Source organism: Nyctibius grandis, chromosome Z, assembly GCF_013368605.1.
Source record: "Nyctibius grandis isolate bNycGra1 chromosome Z, bNycGra1.pri, whole genome shotgun sequence".
Lineage (NCBI taxonomy): Eukaryota > Metazoa > Chordata > Aves > Nyctibiiformes > Nyctibiidae > Nyctibius > Nyctibius grandis.
The window spans coordinates 23,332,124-23,355,198 of NC_090695.1; the positions used below are offsets into that span (position 1 = coordinate 23,332,124).

Consider the following 23,075-nt stretch of genomic DNA (forward strand, 5'->3'; position numbering starts at 1 on the left):
CTGTTTGCAATATAGCCATTCCCTTAAGAGAAACGTCAGAAAATGTCATCCCTTGACATTTTGAAGCAAGTTCTTTTGGATACTTTGGAGTTGAATCTGTACAGATGTTTGAGTATAATTTAGAATATATTCTTGCCAGTCCAAATCTACTCCATTGTTCTGAAGCCAGAATAATGTAGCTATTTGTTAGCCTACACAAGCAGTTTTCTTAGGGAAAGAAAGATTTAGGGAGGCCTCTTGTTCCATTGCAAGCCAGTTCTGAGAATAAAGGGGTTTTTTTTACTGGTCCTTGCAATCTGGCCGGGTCAACAGAGAAAGTGTTCAAAACAGCAAGTAGCAAAAACTTCATCTCAAATATCTGGAAATAAGGGACCTCTGTTCACTCAGTGAGGGGTCCTCAAGGGCACAAAGGGATGAATGTTTGAATTCTCTTTGCTCTGCTGTATTTATAATTTATTACCATTGGTTGAAAGATTAGCATACATTCCCCACCGATTTCATGTTTTTCTAACTTCCTCTTGGGTCAAACTTAGTGCTGACAACTCCAAAACCCTTCTGGTAGTCTGTGTAAGCTGCAGCCCCTTACATGAAATGAGAGATTTTCACAATCCCATTATTATCGGGACACTTTTTGGGGGTTGTATTAAATCACTGGTTTAACAATGTTTTCTACAGAGTGACTAGCATGAAGTGTCGCTTTTTCTGAGCTGCCTTCTGGCTTTTGGGAGAATTCTAACTGTCTGCTAGAGGAACATTTGGTGCTCATCTGTTGTGCGTAATACTACTCATTGCTTTGGACTAATCTCATAGTGATAGTTAAAAGTCCCTATATCTTCAACACTAAAATTTGCACTGAAAAGGATAGTGGGCTGTGGGTGCCTTCCCCAGGAATTTAAGATGTGGGACTTTTGAGTTGCATGTGCACTTTAGCCAGAAAGGGGAAGACAGTTACCAACCGTTACGCTTTTTCTCCAGATGTTTCCTCTAAGACAAGTATCTAGAGTTTTATTATGACATAGTAAGAACACACCAATAAGACGAGAATGGTTGGGTTGGTTTTTTTTTTTTTTTTTTTTTTTTGCTTTTCATTGTCTGTTTGATCTAAATAACCAGTCAATCAAATACTGTGGTTAATTGTATGGTAGGTTAGATGGAACATGCCCATGCTTGTTAACGTGAGCTTCTCTCTTCTAAACAGAGTATTAAAATGCTTTATTCAAAATCCCTTTGAATGCAAACTAAAAATAAAATTATCTTAAAAGTACTGATGTTTTTGAAAATATTATACATGGTTGATGGGGGTTTTTTTGTTTACTTAAAAGACTTATTCTTACAAGAAGCAGCAGGCTCCTATTCTACTTTCCCTTAAATTGGTGGCAAAACCCATTTTGACTTCAAAAGGAACAGGATCAGACCTATAGTCAAGGTTTGGCAGCATTGGGACAAATCCCACAGTTCTTACTCTCACTTCTCTCAGGCAAAATTCACATTGCTTTAGGGTTTGGAGCACAAATGCTAGCTCTGTTCTGAAGAGATTCTGGTATACCAGATTGCGTATGATACGAATGTGCATGAAGCACTACATGATAAACACCGATGTAAAGAACAGTGTCTGACTGTCCTTTCATGAATTTCGAAGACATGGAAGGAAGACACTGTTAGAATGATCTCTTCTGAGGCCCTGGGCTAATGCAGGGCATGGAATTTCACTTGGTAATATCTGTATCAAGCTCATAACTTCTAGATAGACTTAAAGCATTTTCCTGATTAGTCCAAACTACTCCCTTTGGTACATACTTAATGTAGATGACTTAAATTTTTAGCCATTTGTATGTCCATTATATAGTAAGAATTGCAAGTTTGGTAGGCAGAAATGTCTTCATTTGGGGGATACACACACATTTAATTGTATTTGGTGATGACAGTATAGAGATTATTTTCACCAAGTTGTTTTCTTCCATTGTATTCAGTCCTATTCACTAATGCATATGAAAAATTTACTCCATGCTGCTAGATACTTTGGCAAGGCTGGTTTTTTTTTCCTAGGGCTGCGTGTTTGGGTAACTAGTGTGATGGTAACAAGTGTTTCTTATGATTGAGGAAATGATATGGTGACAGTTTTAATTGTATATTCTGTTATTGGAACAAATTATTGCATTATGATAAATACAGAGTTTTATGACCTTGATTAATGTGTGTATATACAGTGAATTACATACTATAGTAGGAGAACATTGTTAAGATTGCAAAACTATGCATCTAAAACTCGTATTTGTACATGTAATTACACCTTCTTGTAGCGTATGCCATCTGATACAGTTTTTAATTACCTAGTTGCCTGACCCCTTTTCCCACTTATCCTTGCTTTGTTCATTGTCGAGGTCTTCACTGAATGAGAATTGCCTCATTCTGGTTGTCTAGTTTGTGGTCTTAAGCCATCTTGTCTTCACAGCCTTCAGGCTCCTCTCCGGAAACAGGTTTCTCCATTGCTTCCTCTGCTCTTCCCAGTGATGTGGCTGATAACAGCTTCATAGAGCTTCATATTCACAAATACTAAGTCGTTTTCAGGACACTGTTGTGAGCAAAGGTGGTGTCATGATTCCTGTGAGGAATGAGGTAGACCTAAAAGACAATTAAAAGAATAACTGCTGTTTTAAGATAGTTTAATCTCTTTGTAATAGGGAGGTCATGGAAAAACACTTTAAAAAGCTGAATCTGGGGATGGGTCTCTTAAAGAACTCTTAACTCTAACACTTAAATGTTCATTGAGATAAGTAAAACCAGGAACCAGACCTGCATTAGGTTTGACAGGGTAAGGCTTTATTTATCACAAGGAGTGAGTACCATGTGCTCGCTCCATGGCTGGCTTCAGTTACTGAGTGCTGGGTGTCCGAGACGATTCCTTGCAGCACAAATCTTCCTGGCATACCTCTGCCTGCATCATCCAGCTTTGCCAGCTGGAATCCAAGTATAAGCATCAAAAGCAAAAGAATTATTAGAATGTAAGTGCACAGATCCAACAGATGTGGTGACATAATTTAGTGTTGTCTCACTTGTTTCCCGACTGAGAACTCAGAGTTTCAAGTTTACAGTGCTTTGTTGTACGTGTAAAGCATGTCTTGCAATAGAAATACTAATTTCAGGGACATGCATGTTTTAAGTACCTTTTGCTTTATGTTTTTATAGTGCATCTTTAGTAGTTTTGCTTTTTTCACTGTATTGTGGTTGTGATTCACAATGCAGGAATTTTTGCAAATGGTGACATTATACAGGGAATTACAGGATTAACCTGATTTTGGTTTTCTAATACCAGTCAGTAACTTGCTTACTTGAAAGATGCTTTTGCTACCATATTTATTCTGCCTTGCTGTAAACTTTAACCTTACTTAATCAAGAGGTGTGGCAGTGCAACTTCATACTAGTGTGACGAAGTTTTTTCCTGGATTACTCTGTTGCTAGCATCACACATTAGATTTCTCTTCTGGGAAATACTAGTTTACGAAGTGGGAATCAAGGTGGCTTCAGTGTGGATGATAGATGAGTAATGGGGGAGGTATGAAAAATAGTCTTGACACCTGGAATGGTTATTCATTAATGTTCCAGACACACTAGAAACATGGGAAGACTGTTCTGCTGTGGAGGAATGTGTGCTGTCTTGCACCTGACCCTTGTGCCAGGTTGGAGAAATTGAAGGATATGCTAACTCCATATGAAGTTGTCTGCACAACCATTGTGGTTTTAGGTTTTTCATATTTCGTGTCTTCTAGATACTGATATGGAAGTTGCAGGGTCATTGGGTTTGTATGTGCAAACAAGACACAGGACTCTGAAGAACCATGGCATTTGATCTTTGAAAACCAAGAGGGTATGAATGCATGCTCCTACGAAAACCCTGAGTTGCAAAAATCGTTTATAGTGGGCTAGAGAGGCATTTGACAGATTACGTGCAAGTACATACATGTGTGTTTCATTATTTGATTGCCTTAGGAGGCTGGTGTTTAAGTTGGCAGATCTGCTTATTAAAAGCAAAGCTCTTGGGCTGGCAGGATTACCGAATGCCAGAAGGAGAAAGAGAGAGAACGTGTAATGTGCAGAAAGCATGGGGAAGCAATAAAGCCAGTAGGAAAAAGTAGACTTAAATGTGGTTCCAATTTGGTCTGTTGGGCTCAAGTTGATAGCCATGCAGAAGTAAAAGCATGAACTTCTCTCATTTCAGTATGAATTTAATGTTTTGGAAAACATAGAGCTTTCTGTTGTGTTAAGTGTGATTTGGTCACCTGTTTGCAGCCTGTCAGAAAACTTTAAACCATGCTGATTTTCCTGACTCAAATTTAAAAAAGCCCCTTGCTTTGAAGCTTTACAAAGCACTGTCAGACCGTGACATAAGTGGATGCTGTAATAAGCTCTAAAACTTTGTTCTTAGTCTTGATTAGTTTGATGCAAGACTACGGTATTAACTCCCAGTATGTTACATTTCTGCATGTAATTTGGTGATATCTAATTTGTAACTATTTTTGGGGAAAAAAAAAAACAAAAGAAAACAAAAACCAACCCAGTCTTTATACATAGTACTTTAGAAGTAAACTATCCTGCAAGGTTTTGGAAGCAGCAGACAAACAAGTTGAGCATGTGTGCCTAGAGAATTCTACACCTGTGGCCTTGCACTTTCTCGCTTGAGCTGGATCCCTTCGCAACCTCAGGCAGCACAGATTAGAATATTCACTTGGTCCTTTGCATTATTTATTCCTAGCTGAATGCTATTAGAGTAACTAGCCGCCTTGCTCTGTCTCCTAAGACTTCTGAGTTTGAGACCAAGCTTTGAAAGGAGGGAAGCTGACTGGTGGAAAGCTTGACTAATACAGTGAAACACAAGAAAAAGAGAAGCAGAAGGACTGGCTCCCCTGAGAGATCAAGAAATATGCTATTTTAAAAAAGAAGAACCAAACAAAAAGCGTTTCCCTTAAAACAAGTCCTAGATTTAGATGATTGCTCATACTGATGTCTCTAAAAGAGGCTATTAGTGGCATGTTTACCATGAAATATTAGAACCTTTTGGGAGGTGGCAGGCTCCTGTTTAGCAATTCTGAGTCCTGCAAGAATTAGGTACCTGGTGGTAGCATAGCAGAGCTTAGGTGAGTTACACAATCTGCCATTTTTGAGGAACTTTATCTTGTAAAAGCCTCATTAAAGTGCTCTGAAGATGCCACAGCTGAGCTAATTAGCATACAAGTTTTTCCAGCTTTATGCACAAGTTTAGAGTGGTAAAATCAGGAGAGATAGGTAGAAAGACGCTTGTTCTGATGTAGCAGGCAGTTCATGTGAACTATGCTTAAAAACAGGGAGTCATAAGCCTGTTAGAAAAATCAGGTTAGTTTAAAATTAATGCATTTCTGTTCCTTCTGTTCTTGATAGGGACCTGGTTTTTTGGAAGGATTTTCCATCTGAGAGTCAAGTGAGGCATCCTTTCCCTTCATGGCATGGCCCACATTTAAATACATAAATAAATTCATTTTAAAAGGTAAAATGAAATGAGAAAGAGGTTTCCCTTCTGGTAGGGTCAAATAAAGCTAACTCTGGTTCTTCCTTTTGGCAAGATGACCAAGGGATTCCTCTGGAGCACAATAACAAAACCAGACATGTAAGACTTCCTTTTTTTTTTTTTATTTTTTTTCCTCTTCCCCCCCCTTCCCCCTCCTCCCCCCAGTAGCGTGGCAGGAAAACAAGCAGGATATACTTGGCCTTCTGACAGAACAGCAGTCAATTCCCAGTCTTTGCTGGCCAGTGTGGAAGAAAGCTTACTCCTTCCAGCCATCAGCCTTTCAGCCTCACAAACCTCCACCCATTTATTAGTGAGTCATAGCTGGAAGACCTTTTCACATGTTTGATCACATCTTGTGCAAGTCAGGGATGTATTTTTACTCCTTTATTGCATCCTATAATTGACATTCTGAAACAGCTGAGTGATAGTAGCTTTAAGCTCTATTTGTACATATGTGGAAATAGATGTATAGATAGACAGTGCTATTATATTTTCAGATATGGATGGGTTGGTTAGAGGACTAGTTTCTTGACAGGAGCAGGATGGTGGAAAAACTGTTTTGGGTTTTTTGTGTGTGTGACCTGTAAAAGCTCTGTACAGTTACAACACTTAAATATTCAACAGATTAGTATTTCTTGGCATGCTCTTTTATACATCCAGTACTTCCCTAAGTTCAGAGGCAGTCAACTTAAGCATTAATCCTGCTCCCTGTGAATTTTCTACAGGGAAGTTAGGGAATGTCCACAGCATGCTCCCCTGTGCTGGAGTAGGCCAGTGTAGGACAGCTGCCCGGTGGCAGAGGCAAGGAAGGGAAGCAGCAGGTCAGAGTGCTTTTTGCTCACCTCTTGAGTCTTTGTAGAGGATGTAAAAAGAGCTTCCGCCTCCCTGGCTTCTTCCCTGGAAGAGGAGCTTTTCATTTGATCCACCTGAGTTTAAAAATCACAGGGAACATGTTGTCAGTTCTTAACCAGATACATACATTTTTTTAGTTTGCACAGCCCCTCTGCAGTTCAGGCTTTCCAACACCACTTACAAAATGTTTTTTTGCCATTTATTTCAGCCTCTTCTGCTCAGTCTCACTCCTTCACATCACACTGCTTGTTTTCAGGAGGGGCACGTTTTTTCTTTGTTTTGGACACCAGGAAACTCTTTAACACTGTGAAGTTGCATGGAGGTTGCAAAAGGATTTCTCCGAGTTGAAGTGCCTTGAATTGTGCTTGGGTTATCTTCAAGAGAGGCTTTGCCTCTTGCTTTTAGTCTCTTTGCAAATGAATACTCCCAGTGCAGACTGAAATCCTGTTCCATACCTCCTTACCCTGACTTCAGTTAATCTTTGGCTTGCAGATGATGATATAAAAACATAGCCAGTTTTTCATGCTAGCTTTTCATTAGCACCATCTTTGTTGTTATTTTCAATGCTTTTTTTACACTTCCTATAAACAGATTTTGCACTATATGGATTTCTGCAATGCAGCATGCTAGACAGTACACAAATGAAGGTCTTCGTCCAGTTGCAGTTAGCCAGCCAATTGAGACCCTGGCTGCTCTGTTAAAGTCCATGAAATTCATTCACCACTTTAACTGCTAAGGTCTAAATTAAAATTACTTCAGCAGTAGAGTGTGAACAAACAGTGGTTTATGGAAGAGAGGTCTTTAAGTGCATGCATAAAGTACATGTGCTTCATATTCCATGACGTCCTTTTTGTACAGTGTCTTGATAGCGTGAAATATATTGGAATGAGAAATCAACGCTGACATTACTATGCAGAGAAATCTTGACAGGTATATGATATGGGTCAAAAAATCTTATTACATACAGACTGAGAGTTTTCTTCTTCATCTGAAATTAAAGACAATGATGGGATTAACTCTCTGTAGATCCGGTTCAGGAATTTCCTAATAATGTTGTTGTTTCTGTATCTATGTCAGATCAGCCCATGGTTTAATGGCTGTAAGGATTAACCCAGTTTTACTTTCTTAGAAGATTGCCTTTCAGCATTGCTGTATTTCTCTTTTTTTTTTTTTTTTCAAGCAGAGGAAAAAGGCTTGATTTGAAATACATTAGTTTCCAGAATTAAAAAGTCCTTCTGATGCTGGATTGCTGTTACCATTGTTTGCATTTTTTTTTTCTGGGGGACTGCTATACACTCACTATTTTTAACTTTCTGTGTACTTACAAATGTTTCCCATAATTCCCCAAAGATGAAGGAGCTGTTTTGGCTTTTATCTGTCAGCAGCTTCTGCCAGTACTTTTATGTAAATCTTCCAGGTCTAAACAACTTGACTTCTCAAGCACAGTAATACACACTATCTTTTTCTTGAAGTAGTGAAGAGTTTATTCTTTTCCTCTAGACTGCTTGCCTGTGGATAGTTTGAGGGGGATTTGTTGGCATTTTTTCACATATTATTTTCTCCACAGCAAAAAGGTAGCAAAACAAAGTATTCTTTCAGAGCAAAACAACATACTGTCCTGAATTTTTATGTATTATGATTATTGAATAAAAAGAGAATGTTTTAAAATACGCTTCTCAAGCAGAGTTATTGTAACAAACCAGTGATGGCCTTGCATAAGAAACAACCTCATGGTACCAAAAAAAAAACCCCAGCAGTAAGGAATAGGGATCCTTTACAGGTGGGACAGGTCATTCTGGAGAGAGTTCCAGCATCCCCAGTATCTCACAGTGAATGTCCATCTAGCAGTCCTATCTTGGATACAAAGAGCAGATGCTGCTGGAGCACCGTTAATAGCCATCACCATGGTTATGTGGAAAGGAAATTGAGGTTAGTAATCTTGGTAGATTAGTGTCAAACTATTCAGAATAAAATACACATCACTGCTTTTTAGGTAAAAACAGTTCCAGCATGGGAACTCGCTCTGTCTTTGAGGTTTTACCTGATAGAGGTCATTGAAATAATCTCATCATGACTTTCCACTGGCTGCCAGAACCAAAATTTTCAAGTGCCTCTTGAGCTGCACCTCAGCATTCCTTCCCTTAAAAGATAGTCAGCTGTCTCTCTCTTATGTGACAAAGGTTTCCGGGAACAACAGAGTACGTATTTCCTTCTTCACTTGCTAGGAGGAACTTGAGAACAAGTTGTGGAGTGAAGTACTCGGGCATGGGAAGCCGAGTTGAGATGAGAGAATAGAAAATTCAGGTTTGAAGCAGGAAGTAAACAGGCAATATGAGCCTACTGGACGACCGTGTGTCCTTGTACAATCTGGATAGTGCTCCACATAATAAATACCTCAGCTCTTCACCTGGATTCTGTCCCTTGAGAGCACTAGGCTCTGTGTGCTGAAATGGGCAGAGTAATTTAATGGGAAAAATGCTATGTGATTATGTGGAAAGAGACAAAAGGAAGAACTAAAATTGCACATGCAGCCTTAGTTCTTTGTTGTCTTAAGTTTTGAGAGGATGACCTTGTGGTCTTGATGCTCCTTTAATGTAGTTTTGTTTATGTGTCTGTGTAGTATAGCAGGTGTCAGGGAGCTTTGCTGCTGATTCCTTGTAGCGTGATTGTAGTAAAATAGTGTGGAAATGTATTAACTTAATTTATTTTAAAGAGACCATATTTATGCTTTTACTAGAGTTTCAGTGTTCCTTGTTTTAAAAAGAAGTCTAGAGTGCTGAAGTTAATAGAATATCATGGCTTTAATATCCTTGGAAAAGATGGGGTAGAGTTTGTGGGAAGGCAGCTGGCATCAATTCTGAGAGATCACGTAGTTAATCGTAAGACCAGTAAGGGAGGTTTTGTTTGTAGAGAACTATCACCAAGTTTGTTGCAATTCTGATAAGGGCTTCTAGGTACTACTACTGCAATCTGGATGTTTAATGACAACAGTAACCCTGAAGGTTGCGCTGGGAACCTGATAAGTAGGTCACAAGATGCAGCTGCCAGCAGAACCTGCTGTTTGTCCTTACACCTGTGCTCTCCACACTATGCTTGAATATTCAGTGTCATATATTTCCCGTCTTGATGTCATGTATGGTTTCATGTCAAACCACTGCCAGAAGCTGGAATGGAAAGTTTTTCATTGCCAGTTAATATCTCTGAGGAGAATTGGGCAAAATTACTCAAATTCTTGCAGAGCTCAGCTTTTCTAGCCGTGGAGTGGCAGTCCTGAAGGAGGAGGAGGGACTATAACAAGCGTCACTTGATGTAAAATGCAATGTTTTGCACTTCACTGGGTCCAGCTTCTTGGTGGCCCTGTCATGTCCCTCCCTTACTGTCACCTCTGTCATCATCTCCTTGCTTGTGGGGGTGCAGTAACTTGGTACCCACACCACCTTTTACCGCTCATCTGCTAATGTCTCTCTGACTGAAAACTGCTGGTGGGGAACCTGCAGACATCAACAAGACATGAAAAATAGGTGTTGGCTTATTAAAGTATTTTCTTTCTCTGTCCTCAGAATCACGGTCTGAGGACCATGCTGGCTTGTTCTGTTTAGAGACATTAACCTGCTTGTCCATTTAAAGTGATGCTCTTAGGGACTGCTAGAACATTGCTACCCGCTGTGCTCCTGCATGTCACACAGGGCTTGGGGTGATCCCTGAGTATGAGGGGTAACAGGGAATTATGCATCAGTCTGCCACCCCTGAGAAAAGCGTGGGAAGCCTCTAGCCATACCCTGTGCTCCAGACCACGGAAAGGAGGTGAGATGCACCTCTTCCGGAGACCGGCAGTAACAAAGCCCCAGTGCCAGCCTGCTTGGGGTTCAGCTCCAGCCGTGTCTGTCCTGGGCCCCTGCTGTGCTCCTCAGCTTATTGAGTGCCCTCCTCTACTTAGAAGCAGAAAGGCATCTTTTACTACCTTGTTGCTTATTTCTTATTTTACTCTTCCTGCTTATTTCACAGCTCTTCAAAAGAACAGTTGAATAAGCAGGTGGTTTTCCCATCTCTTCCTTGGGTTTTTGGGGAGGTTTCTTTTGCAAAACAGTTTTTGTATTATGTGTGCAATTACAATGCAGTCTACTGCATGCCAGAATATTGCACTTCTAATTTTTTTTTTCATAAGCCTTGCAGTTTTTCCTCAGAATAGGGCTGCTCGTTTCTCGGAATACTAATTGAAAATAGTTGCAGCCATTTCAAATCCTAAATTCAGTTGTAGTTTGAAACGGAGTATTGCAAAAGCTGACCCATAGAGGGAAGCAGAATACTGTCTTTACAACTGTCTTAACTACAGGCTGCTTTTTAAAAATTATCTGTGCTTCAGCTGAAGCCAAAGAAGAACATCTGTTGTCTTATTTATAGCTTCTATTTCTAAGAAGTATATTCTGTAGCAGATGAGAAAAGTGCCTGACAGCTCATAATTCATAAAGTTACTGAGGTTTAATCTGATAGAATATTATGTACAGAATTCCTTCCCAGTACAGACAGTATCCCTTCCCTTTCAACAGATGATAGAAATAGGGCTTTATGAAGCATTAAATTAATAGGTGTGAAATATGATTAGCAGCCACTATTAAAAGTATTAAACTATTATAAAGGAGTATAGTACTCTACACTACGTTGCTTCATGGTTTTATTTTTCTGCTATTTGTGCAGCTAAACTTTCCTCAAGCCAGACGGCATTGTCTTTTGTTTCTTTCTCTCTGCACTTTAATTTTTTCTTAGAGGAGTTCTTTGTTGATTAATGCAGCAGCTCTGTGACAAGCATTAATTTTTGTGTCAGAGAAGGGTAAAGAGACCCCAGATTTCTTTCAGAAGAATTAGTACATTATACGTTATGACTTTCTATATCAAATCAAAGCTTTGTTCTGTCTAGTTCTGCCATCTATTGCTCATGGATTATTTTCTTGCACTGATCTATGTTTGCCTGGGCTTGTTTCCCCTCTGTTCCCATAGTTGCCCCCTATTTTCCTTAGCCCTGAGAGTGCAGCTAGTGCAACTTTATAAATGGGGATAAAGAGAGAAATTAGTTCTCCCAGTCCCCCAAACTTCCTGCATAATCACCATGCACATAATATTTTGTCAGTCAGATCATTGCTTGCATATATGTGCTAATAACCCTGGAAAGTATCTAGGCAAAGTATTTGACTTGTCTCAGTTACAGCATTGATTTATACAGGTGATTGTGTCTTTTTCCATCTGTTATGTGTAGCCAGGATAACATCCAGTTTTTATTCTGACCCTCCTAGATTCAGTGGGTTGGACTATAAATGGCCCAATCATAATATACATATATTTGTCCTCCTGGAAAAATGACTGCCTGGCCTTATTCTGTTAAGTGCCACATACATGACAACAAATTGTGTACATTTTTCTACAAAAGTCAGTTTGAAATGCCGTTTTTCAAGCTTATATGTGATGTTGTCAGTACCTACCTCACACAGAGGATGCCGGAGATGCTGGCTTTGCGTTTTCGGTGATGCACTGGGACTGACTGGACTTCAGAAGGTCATGCTGGTGAGAACTCCTGCAGTCATCATGCTTTGGAATAAGCCCCTTGGAAAAGTTCTTGTCACTACGTACTACTAATGTAGGACCACAGCAGAGATATGGATGCTTTAAAAAGCTGTTTCAAGTCCATAAGCATATTAACAGAGTACTGTTTATCTATGAGGGCTAAATGTTGTCATTGAGATGTCCTGGGAAGGGTGTTCGGCTTTATTCAGGTGTTTCTCTGTTGAAGACAAAGGAAAAAGAGGAGTGACAGCTGATGTGATAAACCATTTTTTTTAGTACAGATCTGTATTTCCTTCTGTGGCTAAAATCTTCAGCATACCTTTAACAGAGAATATCTGAATGAAGCTGTCACTTCATCCTCTAGTTCATACCCAACACCTACGGACCGATGGAAGAAGTAGACTGTGCTGGCTGTATACTGTTGAAGGATTTTAGAATTGGCGGTATTTCCATCCAGCTTCCTGGTTGTACTGCAGTCACGTAAGGTCATCAGCGGGCATCATTTCCCTGTTCCTTTTCGTAGCTCTGGGGTCATTCACATTGCAATAAATCTTGACGCGCAGACATTTTTTTGCCTCCGTAAAAGTGAGCTTCTTGTGAGCCCAAAGACTGATAGTGTTGGTGGGTCAGACCATTCCTTTTTCTAGTGCTAGGATAGTCTTCACCTCTCTTCATTTCTCATGGATCTAGTCTCCTTTGGCTGCCAAGGCTTCTGTGGTATTCTGAGTCTGTAGTCTGCCTGATTGACGACATCTGATAAAAATAAAAGCCAAGTAATAGTAGAGAGACTTATTAAGCCACTTGTAATGATGTGTGAAATTCACTGAAGCTTAAATCTGTTTCGTATTTTTCCATGAATAGTGTTGTCTTTTGAAACCTTTCTAATGAAACCAGTACTCGAAAAGGTGGTTGAGCCGAACAGCTCTTCCTCCTGCCATTTTCAGTGATACTTTCAGCCTCTAGGAGAATTTAAATATAGCCAAACTAAATCATCTCAGGTCAGTAGTGTTTAAGGAGAGGTATTTTCCTCTTCCAACAGTTGCAGCTGAAATATCAGCATTTCAATCAAGAAAGCAAGCTCCCACATTTCCCAGAATTTTCAATAGCAAGCATGGGTGTTGAACTTTGTGGAAAACCCTCCACTGTCCACAGCTTGTCACGCGTTGTGCCACTGACGGTGCCACTGGCAAAAGTATTTTATGTGCTTGATCAGCCATTGTTTCTTTATAGCTTGCTGGCTAATCTTGTTGGAGGCATTATCACAACTTGCTTGACAATGGCCCTTAGTTTAGCATTTCTTCTTCTATGTTAATTAATATGCTTATGTTTATTATAGTTAATTCCAGTGCTGGTCAAACCATTCACATTTGGACATATTGTATGACTTTCAAACAAGGATATATGTAAATCTAGAAATGCACAATTTACTATGTTAGTGGATACAGTTCCATGCATAAAGAGTATATCTGCATGCATGTAAGGCAGTTATAATCATCTTAAGACCGGAGCTCTCAAATATTGGACTTTTATGTAGAGCTGTGTTGTCATCGAATGCAATAAGTATGCACAAACTTAAATGACGTTTCTGAAGAATATGCATGGAGTAATCTTGACTCAAAGCTAAATTCAAGTAATGTTAGTATATAGTTTCTGTAAAATATATAGAAATTAAACTCCTTTAATTAAACTCCTTTTTTTTTAGACCTGTTGGAGAGCAGCTTAGGGGAAAGGGACCTGGGGGTCCTAGTGGACAGCAGGATAACCATAAGCCAGCAGTGTGCCCTTGTGGCCAAGAAGGCCAATGGCATCCTGGGGTGTATTAGAAGGGGTGTGGTTAGCAGGTCAAAAGAGGTTCTCCTCCCCCTCTACTCTGCCCTGGTGAGGCCACATCTGGAATATTGTGTCCAGTTCTGGGCCCCTCAGTTCAAGGACAGGGAACTGCTAGAGAGAGTCCAGCGCAGAGCCACGAAGATGATTAAGGGAGTGGAACATCTCCCTTATGTGGAGAGGCTGAGGGAGCTGGGTCTCTTTAGCTTGGAGAAGCAGAGGCTGAGGGGTGACCTCGTTAATGTTTATAAATATATAAAGGGCAAGTGTCAAGAGGATGGAGCCAGGCTCTTCTCAGTGACATCCCTTGACAGGACAAGGGGCAATGGGTGCAAGCTGGAACACAGGAGGTTCCACATAAATATGAGGAAAAACTTCTTTACGGTGAGGGTGACCGAACACTGGAACAGGCTGCCCAGAGAGGTTGTGGAATCTCCTTCTCTGGAGACATTCAAAACCCATCTGGACGCGTTCCTGTGTGATACGATCTAGGTAATCCTGCTCCGGCAGGGGGATTGGACTAGATGATCTTTTGAGGTCCCTTCCAATCCCTAACATTCTGCGTTTCTGTGATTCTGTGATTCCTTTCCATGGTGTGTATTGTTACATTTTAAGTTATATTCTTTTTTTTATATACTCATTTTCATTCTTCTAGCAGTAATGAAAGATTTGGCTCAGAAGCATCTGAAGTCAAATTCCAGCTTTAAATTTCCACTTGTCATTGCCAGGTACTAACTCTAAAATATCTCTTTTTACTGAGAACCCTTCCAAAAGGTGCAGCTGTGTGCTGGTTTCGTCTTGCACTTTGTAGCTGTGTTGGCAACCATCAAACCTAAGGTATGCTCTTATCTCCCACACGTTGCCATTGCCTTAGAGCTGTTCAGGCCTGTCTGTATTGGGGAGAGGGAAGAGTTCACAGATTGGAAGGAACCCTGGCTTGTCGTTCGCCTCATTGGTTCTCACTGTGGCAAGGTAAAAATAGAGCTAGTGGAAAATCCAGCTTTTATCATGTGTCACCAGAAGCTTCCTTACTATCTAGAGACCCACTACCAGACTTGTGACTAGAAAGAAGATGCAAAAACTACGTGTCGTCTTTTCAGAACCTTCGTATTTTGGAGACCGTGGAATTTCAAAAAAAAATTCAGGAATTTTGGGGAAAAATGATTTCTTTAAGTGAGAAACTGATACTGGATTGTAGCAAAGGGATCTACAAAGTTGCTCAGATTCTTAAGAGTGGATTTGGTTCTGCAGACCTCTGTGCTGTGCTACAGCGTGCTTCAAAGCAAAAGATACTTTTGAAATCAGGTACTAAATGCAGGATGCATGTGGGCTTTTGTTCTCTTTTACTAAAACTGACCTATCTGAAAAGTTTTCCTTTCCCTCTGTAGATCTTAATATGCATGCTGAGTTTCCTTCTGGAACACCTAACCTAGAATCAGGACTTCCCCGAGGACATCTTGTGTTCTGGCTCTGGGAGTCAAATTGTTTTTTTCCAAAATTAGGTGTAGTTTTCTTCAGTTTAGCCTCTGCCATTTCCTGTCAGTATTTTGAAATTGAAGGGCACTGTTCCCAAATTTGGCTTTCTGTGTAAATGTTATAAACTGGCTTCAATTCTGTAAGTACTGTTGTTTTTTATTTCCTGACAGATGCGTGTTTCATGAGGCCTTTCACCTTTAAATGAACATAATTTTCTATTTTGTGCAAAAGTTGGGGAGTTTGTGAAGTACAAGTCAGTATAATGCTATAAGTTAATTATATTCGAGATGGTGCAATGAGTAGGAAATCCTAGAACAGGTGAGAGGTTAAGTAATTTTAATTTGTTAATACCATCTCCTACATGCTGATTGAAGTGAATCAATGTTGCTGAGCACTAGAACTGTGTGACTCTAGATGTATTTTTCTGTCATTGCTGCATTGAAGGTAACTGCAGGTTTTGCACCTGCCGTTGTGTGTGTTTCTGTCTTTTTGCTGTAAAGCTTATACTCACCAGTGTGTACATAGTATTAAGAGACGTGAATAGCCTGAGTTTTCAGTCAAATACACAAGTATTTTACAGTTTATGTATTTATGGAATAGATTGTCATTATTTTAAAGGCTCTTTTCATATCTAAAAGTTCAGTAATGTCTCTGGTAGATAGAAATTTCCAGTTTGGGAGAAGAGGAATGGGAAGGAAGAGACGTCAAAAATCCTTCGAACTCCTAAAATTTTCGCATTTTTCCAGTTGCATATTTTAGGGTAGCAGAGGAGTGTTGGAAATCTTTCCTTTTAACCAATGTGACGTTTGCTTTAAACACATGTGTTCTGATGTCCTTTTCAGTTATGAATGGACTGGAAAGTATTTCATCTTTATCATACCATCATTCTGCTTCTTTTTGCAAGGGACATGTCTCAGTGTCTCAGTATGCTCCACTTCTATTAGTAGTTTGTAAATAATTATTATTTCTTGTCTTTCATTTCTCTCCTCAGTTTTCTGCACTTCCAGTCTTCTTCTGTACCTTCCTTGCTATCTTACCACTTTTAAATTGTTTACATTTTTAGGAAGTTATATAATTATTACTTCCAAAATAGCTTGAATTCTCAGCCAAAATTGTCTTCTTTCTCAGTTGTGGTATATTTAATTTTTTTGTTATCTCAAAGTTTTTTTATTAAAAGCTCTCTAGTAGTATTTTGCTGTTGTGCTTTTTTCTTTTTCTCCTTCTACTTAGTTATCCTAATTTTTGTTCAATTTCAGTCTTTTAGAAACATGATGTGTGCATGTATGTATACATATGCATGCAGGCATACATGTGCATGTGTGTTTAAGAATTGCTCTCTGTTTGTCTGTGGTGAGTTTAGCCGGGCAGAGATCACCATCACTTAAGCAAGTGGCAACTTTTACTTCAGTGATTAAGCTTTGTTTATCTATCATAATCCATCAAACTATGCCAGATGTTTCTGTCAGTAGTTTAATAATATCTTTATGTAAATGTTCTTGCTTTCCAAGAGTTAAACAGGACTGCTCTAAAACTTTTGAATTACTCTTTTGGCAAAAATAGTGCGTTTAGAGATAGATCATCCCTCACATCATGAGCCAGAACATTCTTTTGTACAGTATGTTCTCTCTGTGAAGAAACTGGATTGCGTGAAAACTAACTTTGTATAAAATCCATATGCAGGTTTGTTAGAATCTGCAAAATGTCCTGTTCTGATTATACTGCTATTTATTCTTAACCAATCATGGTAGAAAAGAAAATTCTTACTTCAAGAAAACTATGCTGTTAATAGTATTATATTTGAAAATTGAAAGCAAACAGAAGTTATTGAACTTCTGTATGAGTGTGAAATACTTGTTTCTACTGCTATTTCAGGCCTTTGTAAGTCTGTTTCACCCCGAGGATCAGCAGCTCCCAGATGGTGATGTGTTTAGCTCCCTCATCTGGTGCACACAGGATGTAAATGTTTCAGACCGAAAGGTTTTTTCTTTTCTTCCTTGCATTATATTTCTGCCCATCCATAGACTGCAAACTTCTATTGTATTTTCTTTTCCTAGGCAATATGGAGAGTGATTCTAGGACTGACTGGGGTCCCTAAAAGAAAATGCTATAAAAATGCAATTGTCGTCATTTTTATTCATCTTCCTGATTACTTGTGGAGTGTTCTCGTTTAGGCCTGACGAGTGGGATGTTTGTCCCATATTTAAAATTTAACTGGTTGCATTATGTGTCGTGACTTTTATAAAGAGAAATTGCATTCAGCTCTAGCTTGGCTTATTTTTATTCTTTTTTTTTTTACAGCTTTTTCACTTCCAGATCTTACGGAGCAGTTTGCACCTCCAGATGTTGCTCCACCGACTCTTATCAAGATAGTAGAGACTATTGAAAAGAAAGGTAGGGTGAAGAATGATATACCAAGGGTTTTTGTAACTTACGAGAGCCAAGACTTCAGAATCAGATCCAGAGCTGGCATCTTCTCTTTCTAGAGCTGCTAATGCATCGCATTACTCAACAGATAATCTCATTTAAGGTTTGTTGCATTGGTTTCTGCTCAGTAGAGGCTACTTGGACTGTAGGAGCAAAACCAAAGCTTACCTCAAATGACATTTAATAACTCAACTAATATAAGTAATTATTGAAAGGTAAGGGAGAAGGGTTTGGTATTGGCTTTTTTTCTAAACAGTAAGCACCTTAAGTTGGTTATGGAAATGCCATCGTAACATTGAGTTGGATATACAGCCAAAGAAGTAATGTTTTGCCCCAAAGCGGGAAAAAAATAAAGAATTAAATATGAAAAAGTTACAAGAACTGTTTTTATGCTGCAGGAGCCAGTTCTTTATTGCTGCTGTAGGCTGAGCCAGCCAGTGTTATTTTTATGGTTTTTTGCTCTCCTGCTTTCCCATGTTGATGTCTCTCCATCCTTTTGAGGCTTTCCCCTTTCTACTACTATGTTCTGCCTCTTTTGCCCTATTTCTCTTGTCCTGGCTCTTCCTCTGATATCACGTTCATAGTTCTGGTGAGATAAGGAGCAGCTCAGTGGGTTCTGCTCATTCAGTGGCCTTAGAGCCTGGGATCGAGAGGAAAAGTGGTATCCTGGTCAGACTCAGGCTGCTGTCCTGGGGACACAGGTTCTCACATACACTTTACGGGAGCATAAGCCTTTCCTGAATAAGTAGGAGCCTGCTAATATCAATGAGAAGGGCCAGTATTTAGCCACAGTTTCCATAAGCAATCACTGCTTCCAGGAAATGCCACTGACACTATTAAATCGTTGGTGCTTTGCATCCCTGGATGTGGTGTCTTGCCTTGTGTCTTCTCTATTTTCTGTGAAGTAGGGAAGTTGTAACAGTATCTTTTACATGAAAACACTGTATTGGTGTCTTCTATTCAGGTGGATTATCAGACATGCTATGTGACACATACAGACATTTTCTCTCAGATCAGTGATGTGACACTCACCCTACATACACTGTGAGGTTATGGGCTCTGTGGGTAATCAAAGGTGACCTAAGGGTCACCTGTCCCGTAGAAGGGGCTCTCCGTCTCTGTTGACTGCGCAGGGTGGCAAAGGTTAGGCACACTTGTAACGTAGAAGTCTGAGTTAAATCCAAACTCAGCTAATTTGGATTTGTCAGAACCTTGTCATGTCCCCGTCCCATTCCTGTGGGGTGGCATGACTCAGATTGCTCCCTTCTTACCCACCTGAAAGACCTGGTTTCCAGCTCGCATGTAGAGTGTAAAGAAAGATCTGGCTCCCATGTTGCTCCTGCAAGCTTTTTTCTTCCCTGGGGTATGCGAATCTGTTTCCTAGTCCTGTCCTTCTACAGCCAGCCCGTGGAGAGTTGTACAGAATACGTGGGACTGCTGGCATCTCTGATCTTCCTTGGCCAGCTCTTTCTGCAGACCCAGCAGTTTGCATGTACAAGGAGGTGTCTTGCAGCCTTAAAAAGCAATCACATTCTGTAGTGTGGTGGGTGGTAGGTGGATGGCGGTGGGAAAATATTGCTAATTTATACTGTAAGTACATCTTTGAAGAAAACAGATGTATGTTTTGTCATGGCAACAGTCACTGGAATATTGATGTATCCCGTCGATCTTGTTTTGAAGGTCTGGAGTGCTCGACTTTGTATGGAACACAAAGCCCAAGCACTTCAGCAGAATTAAGACAAATTCTTGAATGTGGTAAGTACAGTTCTCATCCTTAAAGCACTAGACAGATTTTGTGGTCAAACTGCTCCTCTTTTCTTTGTTCCCCTGCTCAGCTTATATATATGTGCTGGTTCTGAATAATATAATATTAAAAAGACAAATATAAGTAATAAAGATTTCTAACTTTAACATTTAATATGAAAGGTACTTTTCACTTTTCCAGAATGACTTTTTTTCACAGCTCCACGGCATGTTTTTTTCCAAGAATAATTATTCTAATTGTTTCTTGGTCACTTGCTTGTTCAAGGACTGTCAATCTAGCTGTACAGAGAAAAACAAGGTGTTTTGTTCAGAAGCAAGATAAAGATACACTATTCCTGTAAGGGTGCAGGTTATTATTTTGTAAACAAATGGCCATTTGTTTACATACAGTTCTGTGTGTGCATTTATTTGGTTCAGTAGGTGGAGAGGCAATAGCTGCACATTTCCCTGCCTGCTACAGAGATGATGCTGGTAGGGAAAGAGAGAATTGAATTAATGTTGCTGCAGGAGGCTGGGTTCTCAGGTTTTCAGCAGTAAAATGCAGCTACACCACTAACACCATGTAGCCGTTCAAGTTTACTGAAATGTATTTCCTTCTCTTTTTGGTACTCTTTATTTCTACTTCAAGCCAGAATATACTGGTATGACAACACTCAGTTGCACTATGACAGATCAGGAGATACTGTAAGAGGAGTGACCACGCCTTTAGGGTGCAATGTGGGATGTGAGCTTCCACTTGCATTAAAAAAACCACAAAAATACAAGGGCTAGAAAATGTAACTGGTTACATGCCACGTTGCCAAAGGGACAAAGGAAGCAAACTCAAACTGTGAATTCACTCTCTTCATTTTTAGTAATTGCAAGTATTAACAAAATGAACAAGAGTTGATACTATGAGTTGTCTGTTCCTTCAAATCAAAAGAGCATCCTGAACTCTGCTGACTGTGATGGGAGTGAAGAAGTATATGAGTGCAGCAAGCACGGAGAGGAGATATGCACGTGGTGCTAGCAGCCTAAGCCATATTTTTAATACTGTATTTTTCAATCCAGATAAATCCAGGTTTTCTACGGCACCAATATGAATGTATCTCTTAATTTATCTGAATCCCTTTTTAAGTCTCTAAACTAGGTGTACTTTTATGAAAGGTTCGTCTATCTCCTGAGATCAAGAACTTGTGGTTTACATGTATTCTTATTTAAAATGTAATTAGGCTGAGAAAAGAGAACAGGACTTTACACTTTAGTAACAGTGTATCTTTCTGAGTTCTCTTTAAGATAGGATCAGAATCTTCCAGGACAGAGCCGGTGCAGTGGGTGTCCAGATACATGGATACAGACAGATCTCATCATCTGCTCCACCTACTCTCTTTGAATTAGTAGAGTGCTAATTCAGAGAGCGAAGTCGGCTTTGGTCTCAAAGTTGTGAACTGCATTAGTGTGCTGTTCTGCTTATGGTTAAGATGCTTTCTATGTTAATTGGATAACTGCCTGTTAGCTTCAACACAGTGCTATCTAGCTCCAGAATCAAAGCTGACTTGCATCTGGCCAGCTCAGCAGATGGAAGAGTTCAGGTCTGTTTATGACATTACACCCAAAGAGTTGCAGAGTACCAGAAGTTTATTCATACTCGTGTATTCATTATTATAATTTAGGATATACTTCAGAGAATGGGTCAGCACTGAAAGAACCAGGATTTAACTTGGCCTATGAAATAAAAAACATCCTGTGAGCAACAAAACTAATGAAAACTATTTCTTTTGAATTTGTGGTTGGATTCTCTGACACATAATGGCTCTTACAGAATTCATACCCACACTGCAAGTTTTTTATCGTCTGAGCCATTTATAGTGTCTTTTTTCTCATGGAAATTCTTCAGTATCTGATAAGAATTGAGCTCATACTGCAAGCTTTCCTTTGGGGAAAACAGAAAGAAGGTGGAGGAGCACTAAGTGCCTCACTGCTCCCTCTTGACTGCTTTTTTTCACAGTACGTGTAGACACACCATATATCTGATTCCTCTACCCTCCTGTTGAATTTCGTTTAAACTGGTCAAATAGGTTCAGGAGTTGTTTTACAGGGGACTTGTCTAGCCTAGAAAGTTGGTCAGCATTAATACCTCTAAATTCTTGCGCCAAATGTGGATCTTTACATTTAGGGCTTTACTGTGCCAGAGTTTCATGTTTTAAGATGAACGCTAATCTTGCTTGCACTAAGTAAGCATTTCTGTATTTTCCTATTTTTATTTTTGCTGCTGATATTCTTTGCTCCAATGCTAACAAGTAGTCCTTTATGTGACACTCCCAAACCTTAGCCCAAATCATAACCATCCTTCAAGGATATCAGGTTTTACAAGACAAATCCTAACAGCTGCATAAAACACCAAGCACTCAGTTCTGCACATGTGTATTTGTTTCAACTTACATAAATATTTACAGACTCGGAGCCCCAAGTTGTTAATCAAACTTTCAGTCATAATAGAAGTAGCTAGCAGTAGAGAAGCTGCATTTGCCCAAACCCTTGATTAACACTTCTTACACAAAATACTTACAGGTAAAACAGAGACCTGTTAAAAATATTCTAATGTTCCATAACATTGCCAACATGCAGCAAGTCACTACTGTTACTCTGAGTTCAGCCCTACACTGTATATGACAGAAGGCCACACAAGGAAGCCATTTGGTTCGTCACATGCCAAAGGCTTGGGCATGGTGTTGAGCACTGTATGTTATTCATCTGAGAGATGTTTCTTGCTGTCTTATGTTCTTCCTTACAAGTTGTTCCTCATAAGCCAGATAGAAGTTAGCAGTTTGGGCTTGGTATAAAGGCCTAATATCATGAGGCTGTATATTTTTTCCAGTTTCTAATGTCTAAAAAATATGTTGCTCTTTCCCTTTAGATGCCTCTTCATTGGATTTAGAGACATTTGATGTGCACACTTTATCAGATGCTCTCAAGAGGTATCTCCTGGACCTGCCAAATCCCATCATTCCAGCAGCTGTTTACAGTGACATGATTTCTGTAGCTCAAGGTATGATTATCACATTATTTTAAATGTCAAACAAAAAAGCATTTATTCACATTCTGAATATCCAGTGGTCCAGCTGTCACCCACAGAACAGGGAAGATTCTGCACAAGCTGGCAGCATCTCAGAAAACATATACCTGCACCACTTTTGATGAAAGCTGTTTCATTTCAGATCTAGACATGCATTATTTACTTAACTATTTAGGTAAACATAATGGAAAATACAAGGGATTCTCTTCATTTTAGTAAGTAGAATGACTATAGAAAAACTGGGGGGAAAAATCAAGGACTATCTTTATGCAGAAAGCTAATTTTTAACTTTTTATCAGTGCTGACAAAGTAAATGTATTAGAGGTCATGGTGTTCTGTGGTACGTTGGGAGTTGCAGATTATGAAGTGAGAAATACATGCATGTAAGATTCATCATCTACAGTGGTCATTTCAAACAAGCATAGCTGATAGGCTTTCAGCACGTGGGCCAAGTATTCTGTTATATATCTCAGGACAGGATATTGTTACTGGTAACCTTCAAAGTTAGAACAGCACCTGTGAGACTTATCTAGTGCATCTCAGAATTACCCAATCATGTGTGACGCTAAACACAAGACAGAC

General features: G+C 39.5%; 1 protein-coding gene and 1 long non-coding RNA gene across 4 annotated transcripts in view; one reads left to right on the top strand and one right to left on the bottom strand.

Moving 5' to 3' along the window:
- PIK3R1 (phosphoinositide-3-kinase regulatory subunit 1) overlaps nt 1-23,075 on the top strand; it is a 59,338-nt gene that overhangs the window by 14,216 nt on the left and 22,047 nt on the right. Inside the window, exons 1-4 of one of the 3 annotated variants that reach the window (XM_068422049.1) lie at nt 14,779-15,079; nt 17,549-17,641; nt 19,355-19,429; nt 22,335-22,466. In XM_068422049.1, the coding sequence (XP_068278150.1) occupies nt 14,935-15,079; nt 17,549-17,641; nt 19,355-19,429; nt 22,335-22,466 (445 nt within the window). In that variant the 5' untranslated portion in view covers nt 14,779-14,934. Of the gene's footprint in view, nt 1-14,778; nt 15,080-17,548; nt 17,642-19,354; nt 19,430-22,334; nt 22,467-23,075 lie in introns of those variants that run through there. The other 2 variants (XM_068422046.1, XM_068422047.1) reach the window with 2 other exon arrangements.
- LOC137675821 (uncharacterized) lies at nt 1,147-12,612 on the bottom strand. Its single transcript, XR_011050014.1, has 4 exons — nt 12,267-12,612; nt 11,866-12,164; nt 6,382-6,465; nt 1,147-2,622 (listed from the first exon to the last, which is right to left on the bottom strand). It is a non-coding gene; the product is annotated as an uncharacterized lncRNA (long non-coding RNA).